The sequence below is a fragment of the Salmo salar genome, chromosome 28 (genome assembly GCF_965601325.2).
Source record: "Salmo salar chromosome 28, fSalSal1, whole genome shotgun sequence".
In the NCBI taxonomy this organism is placed as follows: domain Eukaryota; kingdom Metazoa; phylum Chordata; class Actinopteri; order Salmoniformes; family Salmonidae; genus Salmo; species Salmo salar.
Genome location: NC_138318.1, coordinates 5219111 through 5244678, shown reverse-complemented (window position 1 = coordinate 5244678; position 25568 = coordinate 5219111). Strand labels below are relative to the sequence as shown.

Sequence of the window (25568 nt, the reverse complement as noted above, 5' to 3'; positions counted from 1 at the left end):
CTGCCAACTCATGACTTTTTCAAAGATCACACTGTCTTAAACCCGTCTCCAGGCTGAGTGCTGTTCCGACCACCTGCATTGCTGCTATGAGGGGACAGTGTGTGACTTAGTCCACTCCAAGTGCCTCAATAAAACAGTCTCTCTGCCGTGGGTCAGAAGAGTCCCCGCACAACACATCATCAGCCCTCTGGTAAAGAGAATGCAACATTTATTCTCCGTATCTCTTGTGTATTATAAACTATAGTGTCTGTTTTGTTTAATATAGATTATATTTCTTAATGATTCTTGTAAGCCTTTTCAACAATGTTATTTAACTCTAGTTGCGTGAATGGGATGTATGTGTCAACCCAACCCTCGTTGGTATGCATTGCCTGTCTCTCCATTTAGATGGTGGAGGGAGTGAGGGCAGTAATTTGTCCCGACGGCGAGTCGGAGTGTCCGGACGACACCACCTGCTGTCAACTCCCAGATGGCTCCTGGGGCTGCTGTCCGCTGGCCAAGGTACGTTACACACTTGTCCCTTATTCCTTATCTTGAAGTCCTCTGAGTGCAATTTTGACAGTCTTAAATTGCAGCGACGTCTGTAGGGGACGTGAATAATACAGTCGAGGTTTGCATATTTTAGGTCTTGTCAAAATGAGGATCTTTGCGTTTAACTTGCCTCGGATCCTTCGCCAATGGTTGTACAATGTTCACCTGGGAACCACCACTGTAATGTGTTGCAAAGATCTTTCAGATGATTCTGCAACTGTCGACAATGCACGCTAAAATACCCCCAGCGACCCTTTTGAGAGAATTGATCCATCCGCTCAAGTCCCTCCAGTCTTCTCGAGCGTCATAAAATAACATGTTAACCTCTTACATCTAGACGTTCCGCTAGCGGAACACCTGCTCCAATATCCAATGATAGGCTTGGCGCGAATTACAAATTCCTCAAAAATACAAAAACTTCAATTTTTCAAACATATGACTATTTCACAGCATTTTAAAGACAAGACTCTCCTTTATCTAACCACACTGTCCAATTTCAAAAAGGCTTTACAGCGAAAGCAAAACATTAGATTATGTCAGCAGAGTACCCAGCCAGAAATAATCAGACACCCATTTTTCAAGCTAGCATATAATGTCACAAAAACCCAGAAGACAGCTAAATGCAGCACTAACCTTTGATGATCTTCATCAGATGACACACCTAGGACATTATGTTATACAATACATGCATGTTTTGTTCAATCAAGTTCATATTTATATAAAAAAAAAGCTTTTTATATTAGCATGTGACGTTCAGAACTAGCATACTTCCGGGGAATTTACTAACAATTTACTAAATTACTCACGATAAACGTTCACAAAAAGCATAACAATTATTTTAAGAATTATAGATACAGAACTCCTCTATGCACTCGATATGTCCGATTTTAAAATAGCTTTTTGGTGAAAGCACATTTTGCAATATTCTATGTACATAGCCCAGCCATCACGGGCTAGCTATTTAGACACCCGGCAAGTTTAGCCTTCACCAAAATCAGATTTACTATAACAAAAATGTTATTACCTTTGTTGTCTTCGTCAGAATGCACTCCCAGGACTGCTACTTCAATAACAAATGTTGGTTTGGTCCCAAATAATCCATTGTTATATCCGAATAGCGGCGTTTTGTTCGTGCGTTCCAGAAACTATCCGAAATGGTAAATCAGGGTCGTGCGCATGGCGCAATTCGTGACAAATTTCTAAATATTCCATTACCGTACTTCGAAGCATGTCAACCGCTGTTTAAAATCAATTTTTATGTCATTTATCTCGTAAAAAAGCGATAATATTCCGACCGGGAATCTCCTTTTCGGCAAACAGAGGAAAAATCACAAAGACGGGGGCGGCCAGGGCACGCGCCTAAGCCCACAGTCCCTTGATCGGCCACTTGAGAAAGGCGATAATGTGTTTCAGCCTGGGGCTGGGATGACGACATTCAGGTTTTTCCCAGGCTCTGAGCGCCCATGGAAGACGTAGGAAGTGTCACGTTAGAGCAGAGATCCTTTGTAAAAGATAGAGATGGCAAAGAAGTTCAAGAAATGGTCAGACAGGCCACTTCCTGTAAAGGAATCTCTCAGGTTTTGACCTGCCATTTGAGTTCTGTTATACTCACAGACACCATTCAAACAGTTTTAGAAACTTTGGAGTGTTTTCTATCCAAAGCCAATAATTATATGCATATTCTAGTTACTGGGCAGGAGTAGTAACCAGATTAAATCGGGTACGTTTTTTATCCAGCCGTGAAAATACAGGTTAAGTTTCAATGCCCCTTATGCTTGGCTTCAGCTGTTAACAGGGCATACATTTGCGTAGAAAGTGACCTGACCTGACTACTAGGCAACAGATTAAACATAGTTAAGGAAGTGAGTCACCGTGACCGCTGGAGGTGCTTTTCACTAAGTGGAATCAAGGGTTTAATGAGTTAGCTACATTCAGTTAATACAGAATACGTTTGACTTTTTCTACAGTACTTGCAAAAGTGGGCTCACTTTGTGAAATTCTCGCTCTGTCTCAGAATTGTTATTGTAAATATGTGATTGTAATGCTTAACCTGTTAGGGCTAGGGGGCAGTATTGACACGGCTGGATAAAAAACGTACCCGATTTAATCTGGTTACTACTCCTGCTAGTTCTGAACGTCACATGCTAATGTAAAAAGCTGGTTTTTGATATAAATATGAACTTGATTGAACAAAACATGCATGTATTGTATAACATAATGTCCTAGGTGTGTCATCTGATGAAGATCATCAAAGGTTAGTGCTGCATTTAGCTGTCTTCTGGGTTTTTGTGACATTATATGCTAGCTTGAAAAATGGGTGTCTGATTATTTCTGGCTGGGTACTCTACTGACATAATCTAATGTTTTGCTTTCGTTGTAAAGCCTTTTTGAAATCGGACAGTGTGGTTAGATTAACGAGAGTCTTGTCTTTAAAATGCTGTAAAATAGTCATATGTTTGAGAAATTGAAGTAATAGCATTTCTAAGGTATTTGAAAATGGCGCCACCGGATTCAACTGGCTGTTGCGTAGGTGGGACGAATTCGTCCCGCCTAGCCCAGAGAGGTTAACACTTCAGGGGGCAAAATGCTACTTACTGTATTAATCATTTGAAACTGCTTACCCTGTCCCAGGTGGCATATGTAGTTGACTTGGGTATGGATATACAGTGTTGTGGCAAATATCAGAAAGAACTGTTAATTTACTTTATTACAAGCTGCAGCAAGGGAGACTCACTCCAGACACATCTAAAGTAGGACTGCATAAACCTTTGTTCATACACTACAGTTATAGGGAGTGTCTATCTCTTGCAGAAACTGTTTGTGTTCCCACAGCACCTGCTCTCAAACACACACACTATTCTGGGCTTTCTGCCAATTACCCTCACTACATCATGTTATCGCTTGGTTCTTCTGATAGTTCTGCAAAGCTGGTTACCCTCAAGTTACCGATCATAGGCATTTTACTATTCAGCAAAAGTTCATTTTATTGTTCAGATTAAGAATTAACATGAGCATGAATATATGATTTACCATAAGCATAGAGTAAATATTCCTCAACAACAGATGGGCAGTAGGCCTATTTCTGTCATGTATTTCAATTCCTTTTTGAGGATCTATTTTTTTGGGGACATTTGTATTTGAAGGCGTTGGAATAAGTCACTATGTAATTTGTAACACGATACTTCAGAGAATGGTACTTTGTATTTTTGAAGTACTCTACGTTTTATAGCAATTCACAGTTTTGTGGTCCCATATCACCCACATTTTCTGCATTGGTATCAGAAAGAGGGGTGAAAGTAAGCCGGTACTGTCCGGTACGTAATAGTGGGGGTACGCCGTACCGATTTATTTTACTAGGCAAGCCCATTAAGAACAAATTCTTATATATAACGACTGCCTACCAAAAGACCTCCTATGGGGGCTGGGATAAAAAAAAATGTAATATAGGACAAAACACGCATCACGACAAGAGACACTACATAAAGCGAGACCTAAGACGACAACACAGCATGGTAGAAACACCACATGACAACAACGTGGTAGCAACACCACATGACAACAACGTGGTAGCAACACAACATGGCAGCAGCACAAAACTTGGAACAAACATTATGGGGCACAGACAACAACACAGGAAGTAGAGCCAACAATACATCACGCGAGCTGCAACAACTGAGTAAGTGTCCATGATTGAGTCTTTGAATGCTGCTCGTTCCAGTCGCTAGCTGCAGCGAAGTGAAAAGAGGAGACACAGGGACGTGTGTGCTTTGGGGACCTTTAACAGAATGTGACTGGCAGAATGGGTGTTGTATGTGGAGGATGAGGGCTACAGTAGATATCTCAGATAGGGGGAGTGAGGCCTAAGAAGGTTTTATAAATAAGCATCAACCAGTATGTCTTGCTACAGGTTTACAGAGATGGCCAGTCTACAGAGGAGTATAAAGTGCAGTGATGTGTCCTATAAGGAGCATTGGTGGCAAATCTGATGGCCAAATGGTAAAGGACATCTAGCCGCTCGAGAGCACCCTTACCTGCTGATCTATAAATTATGTCTCCGTAATCTAGCATGGGTAGGATGGTCATATGAATCAGGGTTAGTTTGGCAGCTGGGGTGAAAGAGGAGCGATTACGATAGAGGAAACCAAGTCTAGATTTAACCTTAGCCTGCAGCTTTGATATGTGCTGAGAGAAGGACAGTACCGTCTAGCCATACTCCCAAGTACTTGTATGAGGACTACCTCAAGCTCTAAACCCTCAGATATAGCAATTAGTGTTTAACACACAATCCGGGGAGGGGCCAGCTGATTATAAGACTGTATCATCTGCGTATAAATGGATGAAAGCTTCCTAATGCCTGAGCTGTGTTGATGTAAATTGAGAAGAGCGTGGGGCCTAGGATCGAGCCTTGGGGTACTGACTATACACTGCACTCTGACTCTTTGAGTGGTAGTTAGCAAACCAGGCGCAAAGACCCCTCAGAGACACCAATACTCCTTAGCCTGCCCACAAGAATGGAATGGTCTGCCGTATCAAAAGCTTTGGCCAAGTCAATAAAAATAACAGCACAACATTGCTTAGAATCAAGGTTGCAGTGACACATCCAAAACGTGAGCGGAGACCAGATTGCATACCAGAGAGAATACTATAGACATCAAGAAAGCCAGTCAGTTGATTACTGACAAGTTTTTCCAACACTTTTAATAAGCAGGGCAAAATAAAATTGGCCTATAACAGTTAGGATCAGCTTGATCTCCCCGTTTTAAAGAAAGGACCACCGTGGCTGCCTTCCAAGCAATGGGAACCTCCCCAGAGAGGAGAGACAGGTTAAAAATGTCAGAGATAGGCTTGGTCAGCAACCTTAAAGAAGAAAGGATCTAAACCATCTCATCCAGATTTTTTGGGGGGTCAAGTGTAAGGAGCTCCTTTAGCACCTCGGTGACTACCTGCAGGGAGGAACTTTGTAGCGGGGCAGGGGGAAAAGAGGGAGGAGCATCGGGGCTAGTCGCATTAGAATGTGTGGGAGATGAGGAAATGTTGGACGGGCAATGAGGCATGGCTGAGTCGAAATAGGAATCCTGACTGGTGATTTTAAAGAGCTCATTCATGTGCTCCTTGTAACAACCACATCATCAACGTTATGTTGAGCCTATGACGACAATTAAACAAAGATGCCAAGAACTGTAATCTATTTATCATTACCGCATGTCACCCGCATGAAACATTTCCAAAATGGACTTGAAAACGTGTGAAATACGATCCATAATGCGGTGTGTTTCGACGATAACAAGGCAGAGATGAGTGACGGAGGCGTGCGCGGACAGTGGACGCATCAACCCTGGTTTCAAATGTAGGCCAAATGAATGACAAGACTTCTTGGTGTCTTGTCACAGACGTCTCTTTTCATTCGTCAAATGGCGGGTGCACTGTATGGATTCAATCATTTATTTTAGAGTGGGCAAACGTGCGCAGGTAGCCAGGCTTTCAGGAGGAGCCTGCTGAAGTAATTGTTTGACAATCAGATGACAACATAACCGGTTATGTTAATGCGATATTTAAAAGGTAATAAACAACACATTTTTACTGTTATGCCCACAGAGATCCTATTAAATGAAGAGGGATTCTATATGTAAATCTATGTTTGGTATTGCACACGAGGGTGCACACACAGGGGGTACCGTACTGGGAATAAATTAATACTTCCACCACTGATCAGAAGTCTTATGGCACTATTGTGTGAAGACATGAGAGGTGTTGGCAGAAGACCTTGAAAAGAAAGTTGAAGCACAAGGATGCGCTTCCAGAGTGAGGATATTTCAGTGAATTTGTTCCAAAAGGGGGAAGTGAACTCGAGAAGTGAGTCCTGTGCCTCAACTTTCTTTCACACACACTTTTGCGCCTCCATCGCACCTCTAATTACGTCATGGTAATGCAAACAAGATCTCATTTCTAACACCAATTCTGCCCAAATATATTATTTTTTTTGGGGGGGGGGGTTATCAGTGGCCACAAAGCTCTGAAGACTTTATTTTGTAATGAGATACATTTTAATGCATCTTTGCCATCTCTGCATAATACACAACAAAAACTAATGGCAGAGTTGGATTTGCTATTTAATAACCTGTGAGCGGACCAAGTTATTTGGTGTCACTCTAAAGTGGAAAGGTGGAATAAACGAGTCCAGAGTAGGTTTTCTTGATTCAACACAGTTGTCTATTGAGGGATTTCTGACAATACAAACACTCCAACACAGTCAATGAGAATCTCCAAAGGAACAACATACATCTTCTTCTTTAGATGACACAGGATCACATTACGATTATCTTCAAACTATAACAACAATCACATATTGGGTCGTCACCGTTTTAATGGGTCTTCTTGGATAGCACCTCTCTCTCCGTAGCCATTCTCCAGAGATAGTTTATCTTCCCCTCTTCTTGCTGGTTCCATCCTCTCTCTTGTAGGGGAAAGAGAATATCTCATTAGTACCGTCAGCTGTGCTTAATTGACTCTGGTTACCTTGTCTCACATGCCTTGTTGGGCTACTATCCGTGAGCCCAGCCTGCCCTCTGGTGGTCCTTCCACACCCTATTCTGAAGCATTCTAAATGTTTGTTTTCTGTTCTCTCTCAAGGCAGTGTGCTGTGAGGACAAGATGCACTGCTGTCCAGAGGGCACCAAGTGTGATCTAGCCCACTCCAAGTGTGTGTCTCCCACCCTGGAGACCTTTGCCATGAGGGAAAAGGGGCCTGCAATGAAGAAGCAGACGGGTACTGAAGGAACAGACAGAAATAAACAACAAGATCATCGTGAAGTTGTTGTTGAATTATGTTCCAGGCTGGTCTCCATTAGGGCAAACAATGGGATTTAAAAAAAAATATAATAATTAATGCTACAAATGAAAAATATATTTTCTATTGGAAAAGTCCACAGTTTATTCCTTTTCATTCTGTTGCCTTCGGTTTGGTGCCTAATGAACACAACACCGTTCTCTTATTAATATTTATTTTCCCCATGTGTCTGTCTGTTCCTGGTGGTTGGATAAGCAGTGACCTGCCCAGGTGGTACGAGCAGATGCCCAGACAGAACCACCTGTTGCCTGCTGACCATTGGCGACTATGGCTGCTGCCCCTACCTGGAGGTGAGTGGAACTGGGGCAGTACAGAAGACCCTGGGTCACATAATCTCAAGCATTTTATTCAGCTGTGTATTGCACGATATGTGTTGCACACTGTCTGTGTAAGATACATGTGACGGACAGTTCTTAGTCTAAGAGTGTTTCAACATGAGGAAAGGGTAGCTAAAGAGAAATGGGGACATGAAGAGGTTGAGCATTTCAAAACTGATGAATTACGTGTTTAATCAACGTGTGTTCTGTACAGGCTGTGTGCTGTACCGACAAACTCCACTGTTGCCCGGGCAATACAACCTGTGACCTGGAGCATGATATATGCACTTCCCCCAACACACAGACCCCACTGGCTAAGAAGACCCCTGCCGTCCCCAACGATGGTGAGGCACCAACTGTTAATGCAAAATGATGCGACTAGGTTCCAGTTGAACAACGTTTACGTCACTATTTCCACAGTACATAGTTGCCATCGCACTCAGGCCAGGTCCATCTACAGTGAGACTACTGTGCATGCGTACTAATAATAGTGATGACACCGTAATAACAGAAATATAGGGATACTTAAAACATGAACATAACAATCTCCAACTTTTTTACGGGATCGGTGTGTCACAACCCAAACCCCCCCCCCCCACGCGGGACGGATGAGCTAACGTGCGCTAATGTGATTAGCATGAAGCTGTAAGTAACAAGAACATTTCCCAGGATATAGACATGTCTTATATGGACAGAAAGCTTACATTCTTGTTAATTTAACTGCACTGTCCAATTTATAGTAGCTATTACAGTGAAAAAATACCATACTATTGTTTGAAGAGAGTGCACAACAACAAAACTTTTGTCACGGCAACTGGCTTGATACATTAACCTCTGACGGTAAATAATGTACTTACATTCAGTAATCTTGCTCTGATTTGTCATCCTGAGGGTCCCAGAGAGAGAATGTAGCATAGTTTTGTTTGATAAAATAAATACATTTTTATATTCAAATGTAGGAACTGGGTTCTATAGTTTGAACCCCTGCTGTCTCTGGCCCCACACCCACCCCCCATATCTAGATGTGGGAAGGTTAGTGTTTTTTCTGTAGGGAAGCTAATTATCCATTATGTATGACATTCCTGGGTGTGTGTAAACTATAAAAAAAATATTACCATATAATTTTTGTATGTTCTCTATAGTTATGTACTTTAAAATGTATCAATTGACCAATGTGGCACATTTGGGCAGACTTGATACAACATTTTGAACAGTAATGCAATGGTTCATTGGATCAGTCTGAAACTTTGCACATACACTGCTGCCATCACTCCTTTTTTTGCCAGTGGCCAAAATCTAAATTGCGCCTACACTCCTAAATGATAATGGCCTTTCTCTTGCATTTCAAAGATAATTTTTTTTTTGACAATGCATGCTTTTTTTTGTTTTATCTTACCAGATCTGTGTTATATTCTCCTACATAATTTCACATTTCCACAAACTTGTGGAAAGTGTTTCCTTTCAAATGGTATCAAGAATATGCATATCCTTGCATCAGGTCCTGAGCTACAGGCAGGCATGTCATTTTAGGCTAAAATTAAAAAAAAGGGTCCGATCCTTTAGAGGCTTAGACAAATAAAACATCAACAAAATAATGAAATGTCCCAAGTTTTATTGAAGTTACTCATTACAAATGGGTTGTGTGTAGGGCTGTTGCCTACACAACACATTTCACACATATTATTTAGTATATGTAAAGACAAGATTTAAATCAAGACTAGTCTGATGGGTGACAACATTACTTGAATGAATGATGCCCAGCATAAGAAACAAAGCCTGTTTTTCCCGCCACTTTTTCGAGTCGCACACCTCATGTTACCTAGCCAATAGGCCTATGTTTTGATAAGGTTTGTATCACAACTAAAGTGGCCAAATAACTTCTTTAAAATGTAAACACATTAATCAGCTTTACAAGGGGTGTAAAGCCTAACTGGCATACATAAGCAGAGTGTGAATTTGAAGTTTGGGAAGATAATTTTCACCATTAAAAAAATGCGCCTTTATAATAAAAGCATTACATGCATAATTGCATTTGCAGTCAATAGTTTTTTCCCGCGCTTATAGCCTCCTACCAAGTGTGCATTGCTGCGCTTATAATGTGAAGAAATAGCCTAATAGTTTATCAACATTTTAAGCTAAACGTTCTTATCTATTGCGTCTGACACATTGCGTAAAAACGTTTTGGGGATGCTAGTGGTTGTATTAATTTGGGAACTATCGCACAACTGTCCCAGACTATTTTTGGAATATTTATTTCTTGCACAGAATAGAATAGGTGAACTTGAATACTATGGGGGACAGTAGATTGATATAGGTTAGTGCTTTTGTTGTTCGTTAGGCCTACTCATTTTGTTGGCTGACGACATGTAAATGTGGAAAGTTCTTCCAATATCTTCAATATGCACCTCAGAGTTGGATAAGGACGTGCACAGTTGTGTCCCCGACGTGTCTCTTGATTTGTAGCCTGCGAGAAAGATCCGATCACGTGATGGAGAGCCATGTGAGTGAGAGGTGATTCGGAGCGCTCAGCACAATGGCCACTGGCAGCAAAAGGCATGGCTTTTTTCCCGGATGCATTACAGCCACACAAAGGCATGGCTTTTTTCCCGGATGCATTACAGCCACACTCTACTGGTACAACAAAGTCAAGGCAACAATGCTGAATACAGGTGGAAAAATGTCACAAGTGGATCCTGCAGTCTTCTATTGGCTTGACCAAGACTTCAATATGACTGGAGTACTTGTCTGTCATGTTGATGACTTCATCTGGGGTGGCTCACAGACCTTTGCTACAACTGTGATTCCACACCTCAGTTGTTTTTCAGGTCGGCCGTGAGGAGCATGATAGTTTTTGTTATGTTGGCATAGAGTTTATTATAGTTGATGGAAAAATACTGATGCAACAAAGTAGACCTGATTTTTAAAATGTTAGATGGCTACAACTTGGCATCCAACACAAAACACACCACTATACAAATCATTCATGAGGCAAAGAAAGTAGTTTGTAAACTGAAATAACATCAAGTGACTAAAGTTTCAGCATGTTCCAAAAGATGACTCTGAAATGAGTTGTCTTCAGTGATGCTTCCCTAGGGAACCTTACAGATGGAGACACAAGGTGGACATCTAAATCGTGTTAATAGGAGGAGGAAGATTCTCACCTTTCTGTTGGCAGTCAAAAAGGATCAGAAGGATTGTCCGAAGCAAACTTGCCTGAGAAACTCTTGCTCTTTTGGATGTAATTGACAATGCCATCTTTCTGGCAACTCTGTTCTCAGAGCTTATCACTGGTGAGACAATACGGCACATTCTACCTGTAGTTTGTGTCACTGACAACTACTTCTTAGTTGATGCTGTGAAGCCAACCAAGTCTGTCACAGAGAAAAGACTTCGTCTCGAGATTAGTAGCATTAACAAACGTATTTGAAGCAGAGAATCCAGCGGATTCTGTGGTCGGCCACAAAAGGAACAGCTTGCTGACTGTCTGACTAAAAGGGGAGCATCCGGTATTGTGCTCCGTAATGGAAAGGTGCAGCTTGAGTAATACAAAATGGTTAACCTTCGCACACAAATTTTGGTCACAATTGTCAGCCGGTGACTGTCAAGCCAATAACTGTGTCTCACGGTAACTGACCGTTAATTAACGTCAACACATTTAGCATCTCCTGGCTTCCACACACAGCCTACAAGCCACTGATGAAGACCTTTGGAACATCTACATTTTAAAAAGTACAATAAATCCATGTAATATCATTATTTATTTTAGACAGGTCTAAAGAAGCATGATATGAAGAAAATGTAGTCTATTTCAGAAGAACAGAATGGCATACTCGGAGTTGTCCTTATGTTAGGTCCTGATCTGGCTATGCCAAATCGCTGTGAGCTACACTAGTTCATTTAGCAGACAAGATATGCTTAGAATTCCGTGGCATTATTTTATAGTATGAAGAATGCAATTGAACAAAGCTGAATAAAATAGAAAGGATATTTTTGCCAAACGATTTGAGGGAGTGCGCACATTACGGCTATTCTGTGTTGAGTGTTTAATTTAGAGTTATTAATGTAACTTTAGTTGTTCTACAAAGGTTGTTGGGCTATGTGTTTAGATTTTTAATACATACATTGTAATGCATGACGCGACTAACGATGATTTGAAAAAAGTAGTTTTAAAAAGGAACAGACGTAGCTTCTCTGTTCTGCCGGTGCATGGAAAATCCCTCCAGCTCCATTATCTGTGTCGTCGTTCAGCCACGACTCGGTGAAACACAAGATATTACAGTTCTTTATGTCCCGTTGGTAGAATAATCGTAGGTCAATTTATTTATTTTTTTCTCCAGTGATTGCATGTTAGCAAGTAGAATTGATGGCAATGGGAGTTTACTCGCTCGCCTACGGATTCTCAAAAGGCAGCCCGATCTGCGTCCTCTTTTCCTTCGTCTTTTCTTCACCCAAATGACGGATCTGGGCCTGTTCCCGGGATAGCGGTATATCTTTCTCGTCGCACTCGTTAAAGGAAAAAGCTTCTTCTAGTTCGTGGTGAGTAATCCCAGTTCTGATGTCAAGAAGTGACGGTAGCAGCAACATTATGTACAAAATAAGTTACAAACTACGCAAGAAAAAAGAACAAAATAGCACAATTGGTTACGGGCATGTAAAACATCCGCTATCCTCTTCGGCGCCATCTTTCCGCCATCTTTGACTTCCTCAAACACTAACATTTTCCTCCAATTACTGAGCTTATGTAGTTTAACTGAGTCAAATGACAAGTCCTTTGTTTCAAGTACATCATTTTAAATCTCATTCTGTTTTTCTCGATTTTCCATTGGTTCAATGAGATCAGGTCAGCTGACCCTGTTGACCCAGAAAGTGTAGCTGGAAAGGTTGCTGGATTGAATCCCCGAGCTGACAAGGTAACAATCTGTCGTTCTGCTCCTGAGCAAGGCAGTTAACCCACTGTACCCCGGGCAACGATGATGTCGATATTATGGCAGCCCCCCACACATCTCTGATTCAGAAGGGATGTTTTAAATGCGGAAGACTAATTTCAGTTGAATGCATTGTTGTACAACTGACTAGGTCCCCTTTTTTTAATGGGGGGGGGGGGGGGGTTTAGAGTACTGCAAGTTGTATCAGTTCTGGTGTTTTCCTTTGGCTTTTCGTGCTTGTCCAATGACGGTTGCTGTGTGTGGAGTAACACTTTCTCTGTCCCTGTATTTAAGCTTCTCGAGTTTTCAGATTGGAACAACCATGTTGTCTTAACACATGTGGCTGTTGAACATTTTCCTAATTTGAACCCTCAACAGTATTACCTTTGTCATGGTTGAAGGTCACTGCTCCATTTCCTGTGTCAATTTGTGTCCATATCATTGGATGCAACATCAGGTAGGTTTGTCTTTTTAATGTCATTTTCAGTAGGAGGCTGATTCTCAGCAACAGCCCCTCCATCTTGTTGATCATTTACTTTCTGCAATCTTGAGTGATGCACCCTGACATTGGTGCCTCCGTGACTCAAAAATATCACCACACCATCTTGGCCAATGACTACTCCTGGTCCTTTCCACTCATGACAGTCAACTCGTTTGTAGTACACTTTGTTTCCAGTTTCGTACTTCTCATCGGTGGGTCGTAGCTGTTTACGCAGAGCCCTGCGAATTCTCTCTGAACACTCTGCTTCAGTGAACGCTTTTCTCGCTGCATGTGGTGCTGAAAGGTGCGGTCCCACCCATGCACTTTCAACATGATATCTGCGAGTGTTTTGATTATGTCTCTCCAGAAGTCCATTGCTCCATGGACTGTATGCAGCAGTTGTCTTTACTTCCATATTGAATTTCTCTGCCATTTCTCTTAGTTCCTTATTATTGAATTCTCCTCCATTGTCACTGTACAATTTATGGGAAGGGCCAGGCACACTTATCCAGGAATGAATGAAATGCTGGATGATTTCACTGGGTTTCTTTGTATTCACAATGCTTCCAACGCTGAAGCGTGTGAAGTGGTCGACTATGTGAAGGTGCCACACACTTGGTCCGAGCTCATGTAGATCTACAGCCACTGGTTCATTGTACTTGGAAGCCAGTGGCAAACCAACAGCTTAGGTTTGCTGTATATTTCTGGCAAGTCTCACAACTTAACTATCTGCCGTAGAATGTAAATACACTCTTCATTATTCCCAGAACTGCTGAGTAATTTCTAAAGTCTCAACTGTAGCATGTCAAAACTGTTTGAAGTTAATACTTTGTTCCTCTGACAGTCCCAGAGAACATGAACACAATCTCCATTTGCTCTTGTGTCTGTCTGTCAGAATTTCATTTTTACATGGACTCTGATGTCTTTGTCTAAAATGTTTACACAATAGTAGCCTGAGGTAGTAAGTTCAAGGGTCACTGGTTGTTTAAACATCACTTCCTTGTCATTTTTTATGTCTAGTACAGCCCCTGCCTTCTTGAGGGAAGCTTTGCTTAATAAATCAATTCAAAGTTTGTCACGTGCGCCGAATACAACAGGTGTGGACCTTACAGTGGAATGCTTACTTACAGGCTCTAACCAATAGTGCAAAAAAAGTATTAGGTGAACAATAGGTAAGTAAAGAAATAAAAACAAGGGTAAAAAAGACAGTGAAAAATAACAGTAACAAGGCTATATACAGTAGCGAGGCTATAACAGTAGCAAGGCTACGTACAGACACCGGTTAGTCGGGCTGATTGAGGTAGTATGTACATGTAGCTATGGTTAAAGTGACTATGCATATATGATAAGCAGAGAGTAGCAGTAGCGTAAAAGAGGGGTTGGTGGGTGGCGAGTACACAATGCAGATAGCCCGGTTAGCCAATATGCGGGGGCACTGGTTGGTCGGGCCAATTGAGGTAGTATGTACATGAATGTATAGTTAAAGTGACTATGCATATATGATAAACAGAGAGTAGCATCAGTGTAAAAGAGGGGTTGTGGGGGGGGGGGGGCACACAATGCAAATAGTCCGGGTAGCCATTTGATTACCTGTTCAGGAAACTTATGGCTTGGGGGTAAAAACTGTTGAGAAGCCTTTTTGTATCGCTTGCCATGTGGTAGTAGAGAGAACAGTCTATGACTGGGGTGGCTGGGGTCTTTGACAATTTTCAGGGCCTTCCTCTGACATCGCCTGGTGTAGAGGTCCTGGATGGCAGGCAGACGTACTGGGCCGTACACACTACCCTCTGTAGTGCCTTGCGGTCAGAGGCCGAGCAATTGCCGTACCAGACAGTGATGCAACCAGTCAGGATAGTAAGGGGATATCTACAGGGACCACCTATGTTTCAATGTGACTCTTAGTCTGACCCATTTTTGCTGGTATCTTGACTCTGTTGGTAGAATGGACGATTCTCCCATATCCACATTTGAACACTTTGTTGCTTGGTGTGTCAATCATATTTTGTACTCCTTTCATATTTAGTTCACTGACATAGCTAGCAAGGCATTTTGCACCACACACTGTGCTTGTACATGCAGTATCAATCATAGCAGATCCTAAGGATTCAACTATAAAGAGATCTGTATTAGAAGCAGATTTGTTTGAAAACAGTGTAATGTTACACTGCTCTATCTGTTTAAATTTTCCTCTGTTAGTTTAACTTGTTCATTTTTATGAGGACGGTCTTTAACCCAATGGTAAGTGCTTTGACAAATAGAAAATGTTGATCTCCTTCCATGCCTGTCCATTGGATTTGTTCCGGGAAATGGCGCCCTCGACCAGTTGTCTTGAGAACGTGACTTGTTGGCACCTTTTTTCTCTGCTGCTCAGTGTAATATGCCGCGTCACTCACTTGCATTCCATCTGTTATTTGCGCGGCAGACGTCTTTTCACCCAAAAGTATCTTTAGTGCCGACTTCATTGACGCAAATGTCAGCAAAGTACAAGCAGTCAAAGCCAACTCTTTCTCCCTACCGTCCAGGTAGTATCTACTAACTTGAAAACGAACACTGCATCCGGGAGAACCATGTCTTCCTAACCACTGCATCCTATTGTACCTCTGTTCGAAAGCAATTATGTAGTCCGTCATTGCAACTGAAATGTCTCCAGTAACACTGCCCGTTTTTTAATATTCTATGTAGGCACTGTCTTTCTCTTTAAGAAACACAGACCCAGTGCTCTAATCAAAGTTCACACACCGTCATCCTTGTTCAAATCCTCCAGGGATATTTCCAGTGCTGTATCTCTCGCTCTTCCCTCGAGTGATAATACCACCGCAAGTGCTTGCTTTTTGTTGTCCAGGTTAGTAACCCGTGTCCGGATTCAAATGACATTTTTCCAACTTTCATACGACCTCTTCTCGTCGAAGCGAGGTGTCAGATTGTAGTTATTAACCATCCTCTGCTACCAATGTTAACTCGAAATGAAACAACGACAAGGTTCCAGTTTAACGAGGGTTACTTCACCGTATTTCTACCATACATAGTTGCCATCGCACTCAGGCCAGGTCTATCTACAGTGAGACTTCTGCGCAGGCGTACTATTAAGAGTGATAGCACCTTGATAACAAATATATGGATTATTTTTTTTATTTAACCAGGTAGGCCAGTTGAGAACAGGTTCTCATTTACAACTGTGACTTGGCCAAGATAAAGCAAAGCAGTGTGACAACAGTTACACATGGGGTAAACAAATGTACAGTCAATAACACAATAGAAACATCGATGTACAGTGTGTGCAAATGTAGGGAGGTAAGGCAATAAATAGGCCATGGAGGTGAAATAATTACAATTTAGCATTAAAATATGAACTTAACACCAACCGCTTCTCCCCCCTAATCCCTGGCTACTGAATGTTGCTAGTTGATTTTGTAGTGTAAACCTGTAATTTTCCAGCTGAATCGGTGGTTATGCAGTCTTGTAGTCCTCTAAGAAAATAATAAGAATTATGTGCATCTCTTTTTAGTGGATTGCCCAGACAAGGTGTCATCGTGTCCTGATGAGACCACTTGCTGCCTGCTGGGGGATAGGAGCTATGGCTGCTGCCCTATGCCAAGTGTGAGTCATCTGCTCTCAACCCAATAACTCACCACACATCCATATTCAGCTGCCAGGAAATATCAGCTCCTGTTTGATTCAGCTGTATCAAGTCCCCTCTTGCTCTCCTCAGGCTGTGTGTTGTCCAGACCACATCCACTGCTGTCCTGAGGGAACCACCTGTGACCTGGAACAGAGCACCTGTGTGTCTGAACACGGCCAAACTTCCATGGCTGTCAAATTCCCCGCCACATTGACCACGACATCCCTACAGAGCACAGGTCAGAGACAACGTTACACATCAAACGTTGGCGCATGATGTTAACATCGATTTGCAACAGACTCAGTGGGAATATTCCAGATGAAAAGTTGCATAGCGACAGAAGTGTAATGTCCATACATTAACATGTGAATGTGTGTGCTCTGTGGCCTTCAGTCAATGCTGTGCCCTGCAACGACTCTGTGGCCTGCGCTGATGGAACCACGTGCTGTAAATTACTAAATGGAGAATGGGCCTGCTGCCCGCTACCCAAGGTACTGTAAACAATTTGTGTATGTGTGTGTCAGCAATAATTCTTGACAGTAGTGCTCAGCCCTTGAGACCCTGACCTGAGTTAAGTTCATTTATTAATATTGAAAGTGAGTGCTGCTCTTTTTTTACGGTCAGTGGTGTTAAATTTGTCTTGTAGCATTACAGATATGAGAACAGAAACGCTGTATACACTGTAGACGCCTCCTGAGCCCCCCCCCCCCCGCACTAATTCCTTTGACTTCCCCCTAGGCTGTGTGTTGTGATGACCACCTCCACTGCTGCCCCCACGGGACCATCTGTAACCTGGCAGAGAGTACGTGTGATGACCCCTCTTCGGGCTCTGCCCTGGTACCCATGCTGGACAAGGTGCCCGCCTTTAGCTATGTGTCGCAGGAGGAGCCGCTGCCCAACAGCATATGTGACAAATCCACGTTGTGCCCGGGCAAATCCACGTGCTGCAAGACCACCACAGGAAACTGGGCATGCTGCCCCCTGCCCAATGTATGAACATTTCCACATTTACCCCTCCACTGACTTATTTTCCAAGTCCAGTCCTTGTTAAGGGTCTAACCTTTTAGTTCACTTTAGGTAACCTAACCTCCGGTTGTAATTGATTAAATGACGTCCATGTTAAATTCTATTCCTAAAGTAACTGGACTTGAATTGACTAATTGGGAAAACACTACTGTCCCTGTACAGTCACTCCAAGTGGTGCTAATTTGATACACTTATGAATAGTCCTTGTTTCCAATCATCTCTGTGAGTCATTTTCATTAAATCCGAGGCAAATAAGCATCACGTTCATAGCCTAAAGGTAGCCTAGCTGTTACATCATGTAATAACAACTCCGTGCGTTCTCTGTGGCCCTCAGGCTGTGTGTTGCGATGACCACCTCCACTGCTGCCCCCACGGCACTGTGTGTAACCTGGAGGCCAGTAGCTGCGATGACCCCTTAGGCTTCAACATGCCGTGGGTCACCAAGGTGCCAGCACTCACCACCCAGGCACAACTGGCCACTGAGAAGTGTGACGAACAGACCATTTGCCCCGGGGGCACCACCTGCTGCAGACAGAACTCAGGACAGTGGGCATGCTGTCCTCTACCTCATGTGAGTTAACTTTTCCCCCCATCTGGTGGTTTCAATAACGATCTTACCATTCAATCAGCGACAGATTTTCATGCGAATACTCTCATAAAAACAATATGAGCATTTTCCCACCAGAGATGTTTCCATCAAATTGACTTGTTGCAGATAAAAGGCTGTGTGTGGTGACGTAGTACGCTTAAAATACATTTTTGGGGTTAAATTCCAAGTTTACTCTGATATGATGGTTATTATGTCAATATTTGGATGGCTCCTGATAATGGCCGGAGTGAATGCAATGCCATCAAACGCATGGTTTCCATGTGTTTGCTGTATTTGGTACCATTCTATTCCGCTCCAGCCATTACCACAAGCCCGTTCTCCCCAATTAATGTGCCACAAACCTCCTGTGGGCTCAGCACGCCTCTTTGTGAATACCAGCCTCGATTTTTGGTGATTGCAAAACAAGGGCTCTTAATGCTTAAGTTAGGATTTGAAATAATGTTATTGTTGCCCTTTAGGCGGTGTGCTGCGATGACCACGAGCACTGCTGCCCTAAAGGCTACACGTGTAATGTGGCCGAGCAGACCTGTGACAAAGCTGGGACCCTCAGCTTGCCCTGGATCCCCAAGGTGCCAGCCCTGCTCCTGCACAGAGTGCTTCCTCAAGCCAGTGCCCCCTCCTTCCCCCTAGCCAAGAACATGTGTGACCCCCACACCAGCTGTCCCAAATATACCACTTGCTGCTTCATGAACAAGTCTGGCAAGTGGGGATGCTGCCCCCTGCCAAAGGTAAGAAGGCTACTCTGGGGACTTTGGCCGTGGCAACTTTTCAAGATATTATTATTATTTATGATGAACAAAGCAATGGCAATGTAACAGAAAATTTGCAGCTGAAAATGCTAAAAATGGTTAATTGTTACTTACTTCTCTTTGCTCCTTGTGGAGCATAAGGCTGGCTGAAATGACATGGTGAAGTAGTGATTTATACACTAGTAATCTCTGTATGACCTCTCTGTAAATGGTCTGCTCCTCCCCAGGCGGTGTGCTGTGCCAACGGAGACCACTGCTGCCCCAGCGGCTACAGCTGTGATGTCCACAAGACCTCCTGCACTAAGGGCCCCCTGACCATTCCCTGGTACCGCAAAGAGAAGGCCCTGACTGAGGGAGCCATGTTGAAAGACGTAAAGTGTGACGACAAGAGCAGCTGTGCCTCGGGGGCCACCTGCTGCAAGTTGCCCACGGGCGAATGGGGCTGCTGTCCCCTGGTCAAGGTGCGTCGCCATTGACTTTCTGTGATAATGGATTGGATTTATATACAGTGCATTCGTACAGTATTCAGAACCGTTGAGATTTTCCACATTGTTACGTTACTGCCTGGATTAAATTGTTTTTTTCCCCCCTCAATCTACAGACAATATTATTTATTTTATTTTACTTTTAGCAAATTTATAACAAAATGTTATATCACATTTACATAAGTATTCAGTCCCTTTACTCAGTACTTTGTTGAAGCAGCGATTTAAATCCTTGAGTCATTTTGGGTGTGACGCTACAAGCTTGGCACACCTGTATTTGGGGAGTTTCTCCCATTCTTCCCTGCAGATCCTCTCAAGCTCTGTCAGGTTGGATGGGGAGCGTCGCTGCACAGCTATTTTCAGGTCTCTCCATAGATGTTAGATCGGGTTCAAGTCCAGGCTCTGGCTGGGCCACTCAAGGACATTCATAGACTTGTCCCGAAGCCACTCCTGCGTTGCCTTGGCTGTGTGCTTAGGGTCATTGTCCTGTTGGAAGGTGAAACTTCGCCCCAGTCTGAGGTACTGAGTGCTCTGAACCAGATTTTCATCAAGGATCTCTCTGTACTTTGCTCCCTGTTAATCTTTGCCTCGATCCTGACTAGTCTCGCAGTCCCTGCCGCTGAAAAACATCCCCAACAGCATGATGCTGCTGCCACCATGCTTCACCTTTGGGATGGTGCCAGGTTTTCTCCAGACGTGAAGCTTGGCATTCGGGCCAAAGAGTTGAATCTTGGTTTCATCAGACCAGAGAATCTTGTTTCTCATAGCCCGCTTGGATTCTCAGACTATCGTTTGCCTTTTACTGAGGAGTGGCTTCCGTCTGGCCACTCTACCGTAAAGGCCTGATTGGTGGAGTGCTGCAGAGATGGTTGTCCTTTTGGAAGGTTCTCCCATCTCTACAGAGGAACTCTAGAGCTCTGTCAGAGTGACCATCAGGTTCTTGGTCACCTCCCTGACCAAGGCTCTTCTCCCCCAATTGCTCAGTTTGGCCGCCCGCCAGCTCGGAGTCTTGGTGGTTCCAACCTTTTTCCATTTAATAATGATGGAGGCCACTGTGTTCTTAAGGAACTTCAATGCTGCAGAAATGTTTTGGTATCCTTCCCCAGATCTGTGCCTCGACACAATCCTGTCTCGGAGCTCTACGGACAATTCCTACGACGTCATGGCTTGGTTTTTGCTCAGACATGCACTGTCAACTGTGGACCTTTTTATATAGACGAGTGTGTGCCTTTCCAAATCATGTCCAATCAATTGAATTTACCACAGGTGGACTCCAATGAAGTTGTAGAAACATCAAGGATGATCAATGGAAAACGGATGCACCTGAGCTCAATTTCGAGTCTCATAGCAAAGGGAATACTTACCGTAAATATGGTATCTGTTTTAAAAAAAAATAATAATAATAATAATTTTGCAAAAAAATCTAAACCTGTTATTGCTTTGTCGTTATGGGGTATTGTGTGTAGATTAATGAGGAAAAATGTATTCAATTTTGGAGTAAGGCTGTAATGTAACAAAATGTGGAAAAAGGGGTCTGACTACTTTCTGAATTCCCCGTTTCGCCGCGTTTGTTGACTCTCTCCTTCTCGCCCCCAATCCACAGGCTGTTTGCTGTACAGACCATGAGCACTGCTGCCCCCAGGGCTACAGCTGCAACATGCAGACTGGGACCTGTGAGAAACTGGTAGAGGCTATAGTCCTCAGTACGGTGCCCCTGACAAAGGTAGCAGAGTCCCAGCAGAGGGCAGCAGAGATGAGTATAGATGTGAAGTGTGACAGCACTGGAGAGTACAGCTGTCCCAAACTGGAAACCTGCTGTAAGACCTCACCCACAGAATGGTCCTGCTGCCCTGCACCAAAGGTAGTGAAACGGTTACTTGGAATGAAAATCCTAACTTGAAATATGGAACCTTGAATTTTGATGTAGATGGGAAATGTGTGTACATTTGACAAGTTGAGATGTTCTTAAATCAACTCCATATTTGGTACATAAAGGAAATGTAGCCTTTAAAAACAAAAAATTTGGCTGAGGCTGCGCGACCAGATTGAACTGCCCTGTCCTCCGGGACACCGCTTCCCCATATCTAAACAACCTTAAAACGTTCTGTACATTTGTTACATTACCCACATTTTTTTTTTTTTAACATAGCAGCTGCTCCCCCTCCCTTCATAATGTAGAAGTACTATTTCGTGAGTGACTTTTAGAGCAGATGGTGTGAATAAGCTAGCCTGTCTGTATTTTGTTTCAATCAAACCACAGTGGTGTGCAATGAGTTTTAGGCACATGAGCACACTCCTCTTAAAATCTCATAAGGAATTGCCTGATGTCTTTAGTCTAACATAAGAGTTATGCTACGCTGTGATATTGGTATTTTATATTCATTTGTCATTAAGTGATCTTGTGAGATATTGATTCAACTTTGCTCCAATTTATTTAAACCAGTAACATTCGAAGAAGTGGCATGGCGTCGTTCCGTTCCGTGCTCCTGCCTATGTGACAATGTACGTAGTCTACATGTAACGTTTAGCCTACCCTGTCTACACAACAAAATTCCAATGTGAACAGTTCCTATTTGGCTAATCCAAAAATGTTTTTATATGTAGGTATCAGTATTTTTGTCTCCCCCATACCCCAACTTCTTGTCTTGCCAAATTTTTAAGGAGTTTTGTTTACACACCTCCTTGACAGTATATATTTTTGGGGGGTTTTTGGGTTACAAAATAACATTTTTGGGGTGATCCCACTGCAGTTCCCCTGACTTTGAATACAAGGCTGTTATACCGATAATTGAGTTGCTCATGGCATCCTGCAGTACCCTAGTCGGCCTTCAACTTGAATTACTCAATGACGGGGCAGGACTGAGCTAGCCTGCAACTTCTCTTCCTGGAGTAGCTCAAACTGCGCATGTTAGGTTTCCATGAGACATCATCTTAACCAACTTCATTTGGCTTTAATGCGCTATTGAATCTTCATATAGGAATGACTGATGTCACTTGATCGATGGCTTTGTCCACTCATGTATACAGTCATTGCTTACACAAGACAGACGTCCAATCATCACGGCGGGGTGAGTGAGAACAGGAAGGGAGGGGGAAGCTGCAGCAGAGGGAGCAGCAGCTACGTAAAACAATTGTGCATAAAGTAGTAAATGCACGTACGGTTGTTTAGCCAATCAGGAAGAGGCGTCTGAGACTCTGATGCTGTAAAAAAAAAAATATATATATATGTATATGCTCAAATGCCCCAATTACTTCCATTGATTGTTAGGTTGTGGTGGCTAAAGTTAGTTGAAGTTTGTGGTGGCTGTTTTAAAGAACATAACCATGGATTATTTTCTACTGACCCATAGACTGCTTTCAGAGTGAGGAATCATCTAACATCGAGTTGTAAAATCCAGAACTAATCCTTTAAACTCGCTTTCTCTTCACAGGCCATATGCTGCACGGACACCAGGCACTGCTGCCCCATGGGATACACATGTGACCTGGAGCGGGGAGGCTGCTCCCAGCAGGCTGAGTTGACCTGGGACATGTTCTACAGCCATGACAAAAAGAAAGACTTTGTTCCGTTTTGACTTTGAGCTAAATCGGGAAGCACTGATCTGGACTCTGAGCCAATCAGGATGCAGCACTGATCTGATGTTCCTCACTCCAGCACACAACCTAACCTGCAGAACATTCCATAAGAGGAACAAACAACCTTATGGACACTGGACAAGGGACAGGAGATTTATTTTGTATGTTTTTTTTGTGTAAGTGATTTGATTTGGTTCAATTGGGGTAGAACAGGAAATAGAAATGGTTGGAAGTAGAGAATTCAGCATCTCCATCCAATGCCCATCCCAAAGTTTTATTTTTTATTATTTTAAAGCAGCTAGCTTGTAGGTTTGTCTCAATGTCTTTACGCTTGTTACTACTGCCCCATATGCCATTTTCTCTATGCAAATGAGAAAGATGAATGTATTATACTCTCTTGGAACAAGAATTATCATTCTCCAGAATAAGCCTGCTTTAAGATGTATCAAAAATGTATTTTATTCCAAACTCTTTCAAGAACACAGCTACATAGTACAAGAGAGCTGATTTTTCATGTTTCTTTGCTGCAGGCACAACCTAGCATTAGTGAGCGTTAGTATATCGTTCTTTCTGGATGCACTACAGAGCCATTGATCAGCCGACAGTGTTACTTTGATTGAACTTTTTGCTCGATTTAAAAAAAAAAAAAAAAAAATGTATGTATGTTTTGCCCTCTGGCCTGGGTTCATCACTTTCTGTGAACATCAAAATGGTCCAGCCTCTGACAGTTTTCTGTCATTAAAATAAGAAATACTGTCACTCAAACCCCTTAAGTCATAGCCATTTTTTCTTGATGTCATAATGCCCATTGTTGATAAACTTTTGATTTTCAGTATAGGAATTATTGGTAAACCCCAGTTTAATGGTTTCTACATGCAATTTGTGGTGCTTGAACAGGTGATGGGGAAGTGAATCCAGTATGATTGGTTAGTACAATGTTAGTTGATAACAAAATTGATACTAAGCACTCTGTTCTACCAGCCGTTGTAATGCTAACCAGTAATAATACTTTGAAAGTCAATGCAAACAATACCAGTGAGCACATAGCTCTCATCCCATTCCCGACTAATGTCCCAAATTTGTATCTGTACTCTATAGTTTTGTTTTGGATTTGTTTGTGTTTTTTACATGAATGTCATGTTAAACGAAGGACATGTTTCTTGGTTAATTATAGTTTCTTTATCATATATTTTATCTTTTGAAGGGGAGTTCTGTGTCAGTGTATGCCACTGAGGTGAAATAAAATTGTTTTAGATATTTCAGTTTTTGTTCTTCGGTAGGGAAAACCATTTTGTGTTGAGCTGCACTATAGTACAATAATAAACAATGGATGAGTCATGTTTTTGTCTGAACCTGGGAGGCTATGGTTTATGGATATACCCTAGGAAAGGATGCTGAACTTCCTATGCACTTCTGCCCTCCCCCTTTCACCCCTCAGAAGTTATGTACTTCTCTGTGAGAGTCTCACCTTATCATAGAGGGGTCATACTCAGGGCCCCTGAGTGGTGCAGTGGTCTAGAGGCATCACTATAGACCCTGGTTCGATTCCAGGCTGTATCACAACCGGACGTGATTGGGAGTCCCATGGGGCGGCACACAATTGGCCCAGCATCGTTAGGGTTTGGCCATCATTGTAAATAATCATTTGTTCTTAACTGACTTGCCTAGTTAAATGAAATATTAGTGTGTATCCCAAACTGTTTGGACGCTACAGACATAAGTTGGCAGATCGGTGGTACTGAGTCCCATGGGAGTTGTAGAGCAAAACTGATTTTTGGGATGTTTTGGTCTGCCAAACACCACTTTTAGCTCTGCTATCCTTCACCGCAAATGAGGAAGGCCAAAATCGGCGGATGCGCTGGATTGAGACGCAGCCCATGCAACAAAAAACCCATCTAGCTTATTAAAGAGCCACTGAACCCGCTGATTGGCATGTGTTTCTTTTGCTAATAACATTTTTAAATCTCAGGTTTGGTGCAGTATTTCGCAAGTGAAAAATGTGCAAAGTGTTGTCTTATGTAAACAGGCTGCTGGGCAGGTCTGTAACAGTCCATGCGATTGGATAGAGCGCAATCACCGCAGCTGTTCACCCCATGTTAGTGGGGATATGTACAGTGCCTTCAGAAAGTATTCAAACCCATTGACTTTTTCCAAATTTTGTTAGGTTGCAGCCTTATTCTAAAATGGAATAAAATGTTTATTTTCCTCATCAATATACAGACAATACCCCATAATGACAAAGCAAAAACAGTTTTGATATTTTTGCTAATTTATAAAAAAAAACATTTACATAAGTATTCACACCCTTTACTCAGTAATTTGTGGCACCTTTGGCAGCAATTACAGCCTCGAGGCCTCTTGGGTATGACGTTACAAGCTTGGCACACCTGTATTTGGGGAGT

At 42.6% G+C, this 25568-nt stretch overlaps 1 protein-coding gene across 2 annotated transcripts in view; it reads left to right on the top strand.

The window, feature by feature from the left end:
- The window catches only part of grnb (granulin b), a 28044-nt gene extending 3526 nt beyond the window's left edge, over positions 1-24518 (top strand). The window contains 14 exon segments of one of the 2 annotated variants that reach the window (NM_001140047.1): positions 53-190; positions 388-501; positions 7162-7297; positions 7577-7668; positions 7910-8039; positions 16607-16698; positions 16811-16958; positions 17114-17211; positions 17459-17710; positions 18081-18317; positions 18815-19084; positions 19333-19566; positions 21194-21451; positions 23022-24518. In NM_001140047.1, coding sequence (NP_001133519.1) covers positions 53-190; positions 388-501; positions 7162-7297; positions 7577-7668; positions 7910-8039; positions 16607-16698; positions 16811-16958; positions 17114-17211; positions 17459-17710; positions 18081-18317; positions 18815-19084; positions 19333-19566; positions 21194-21451; positions 23022-23165 — 2343 coding nt within the window. In that variant the 3' untranslated portion in view covers positions 23166-24518. 2 annotated transcript variants of the gene reach the window in all.
- Positions 24519-25568: the final 1050 nt, after the last annotated feature.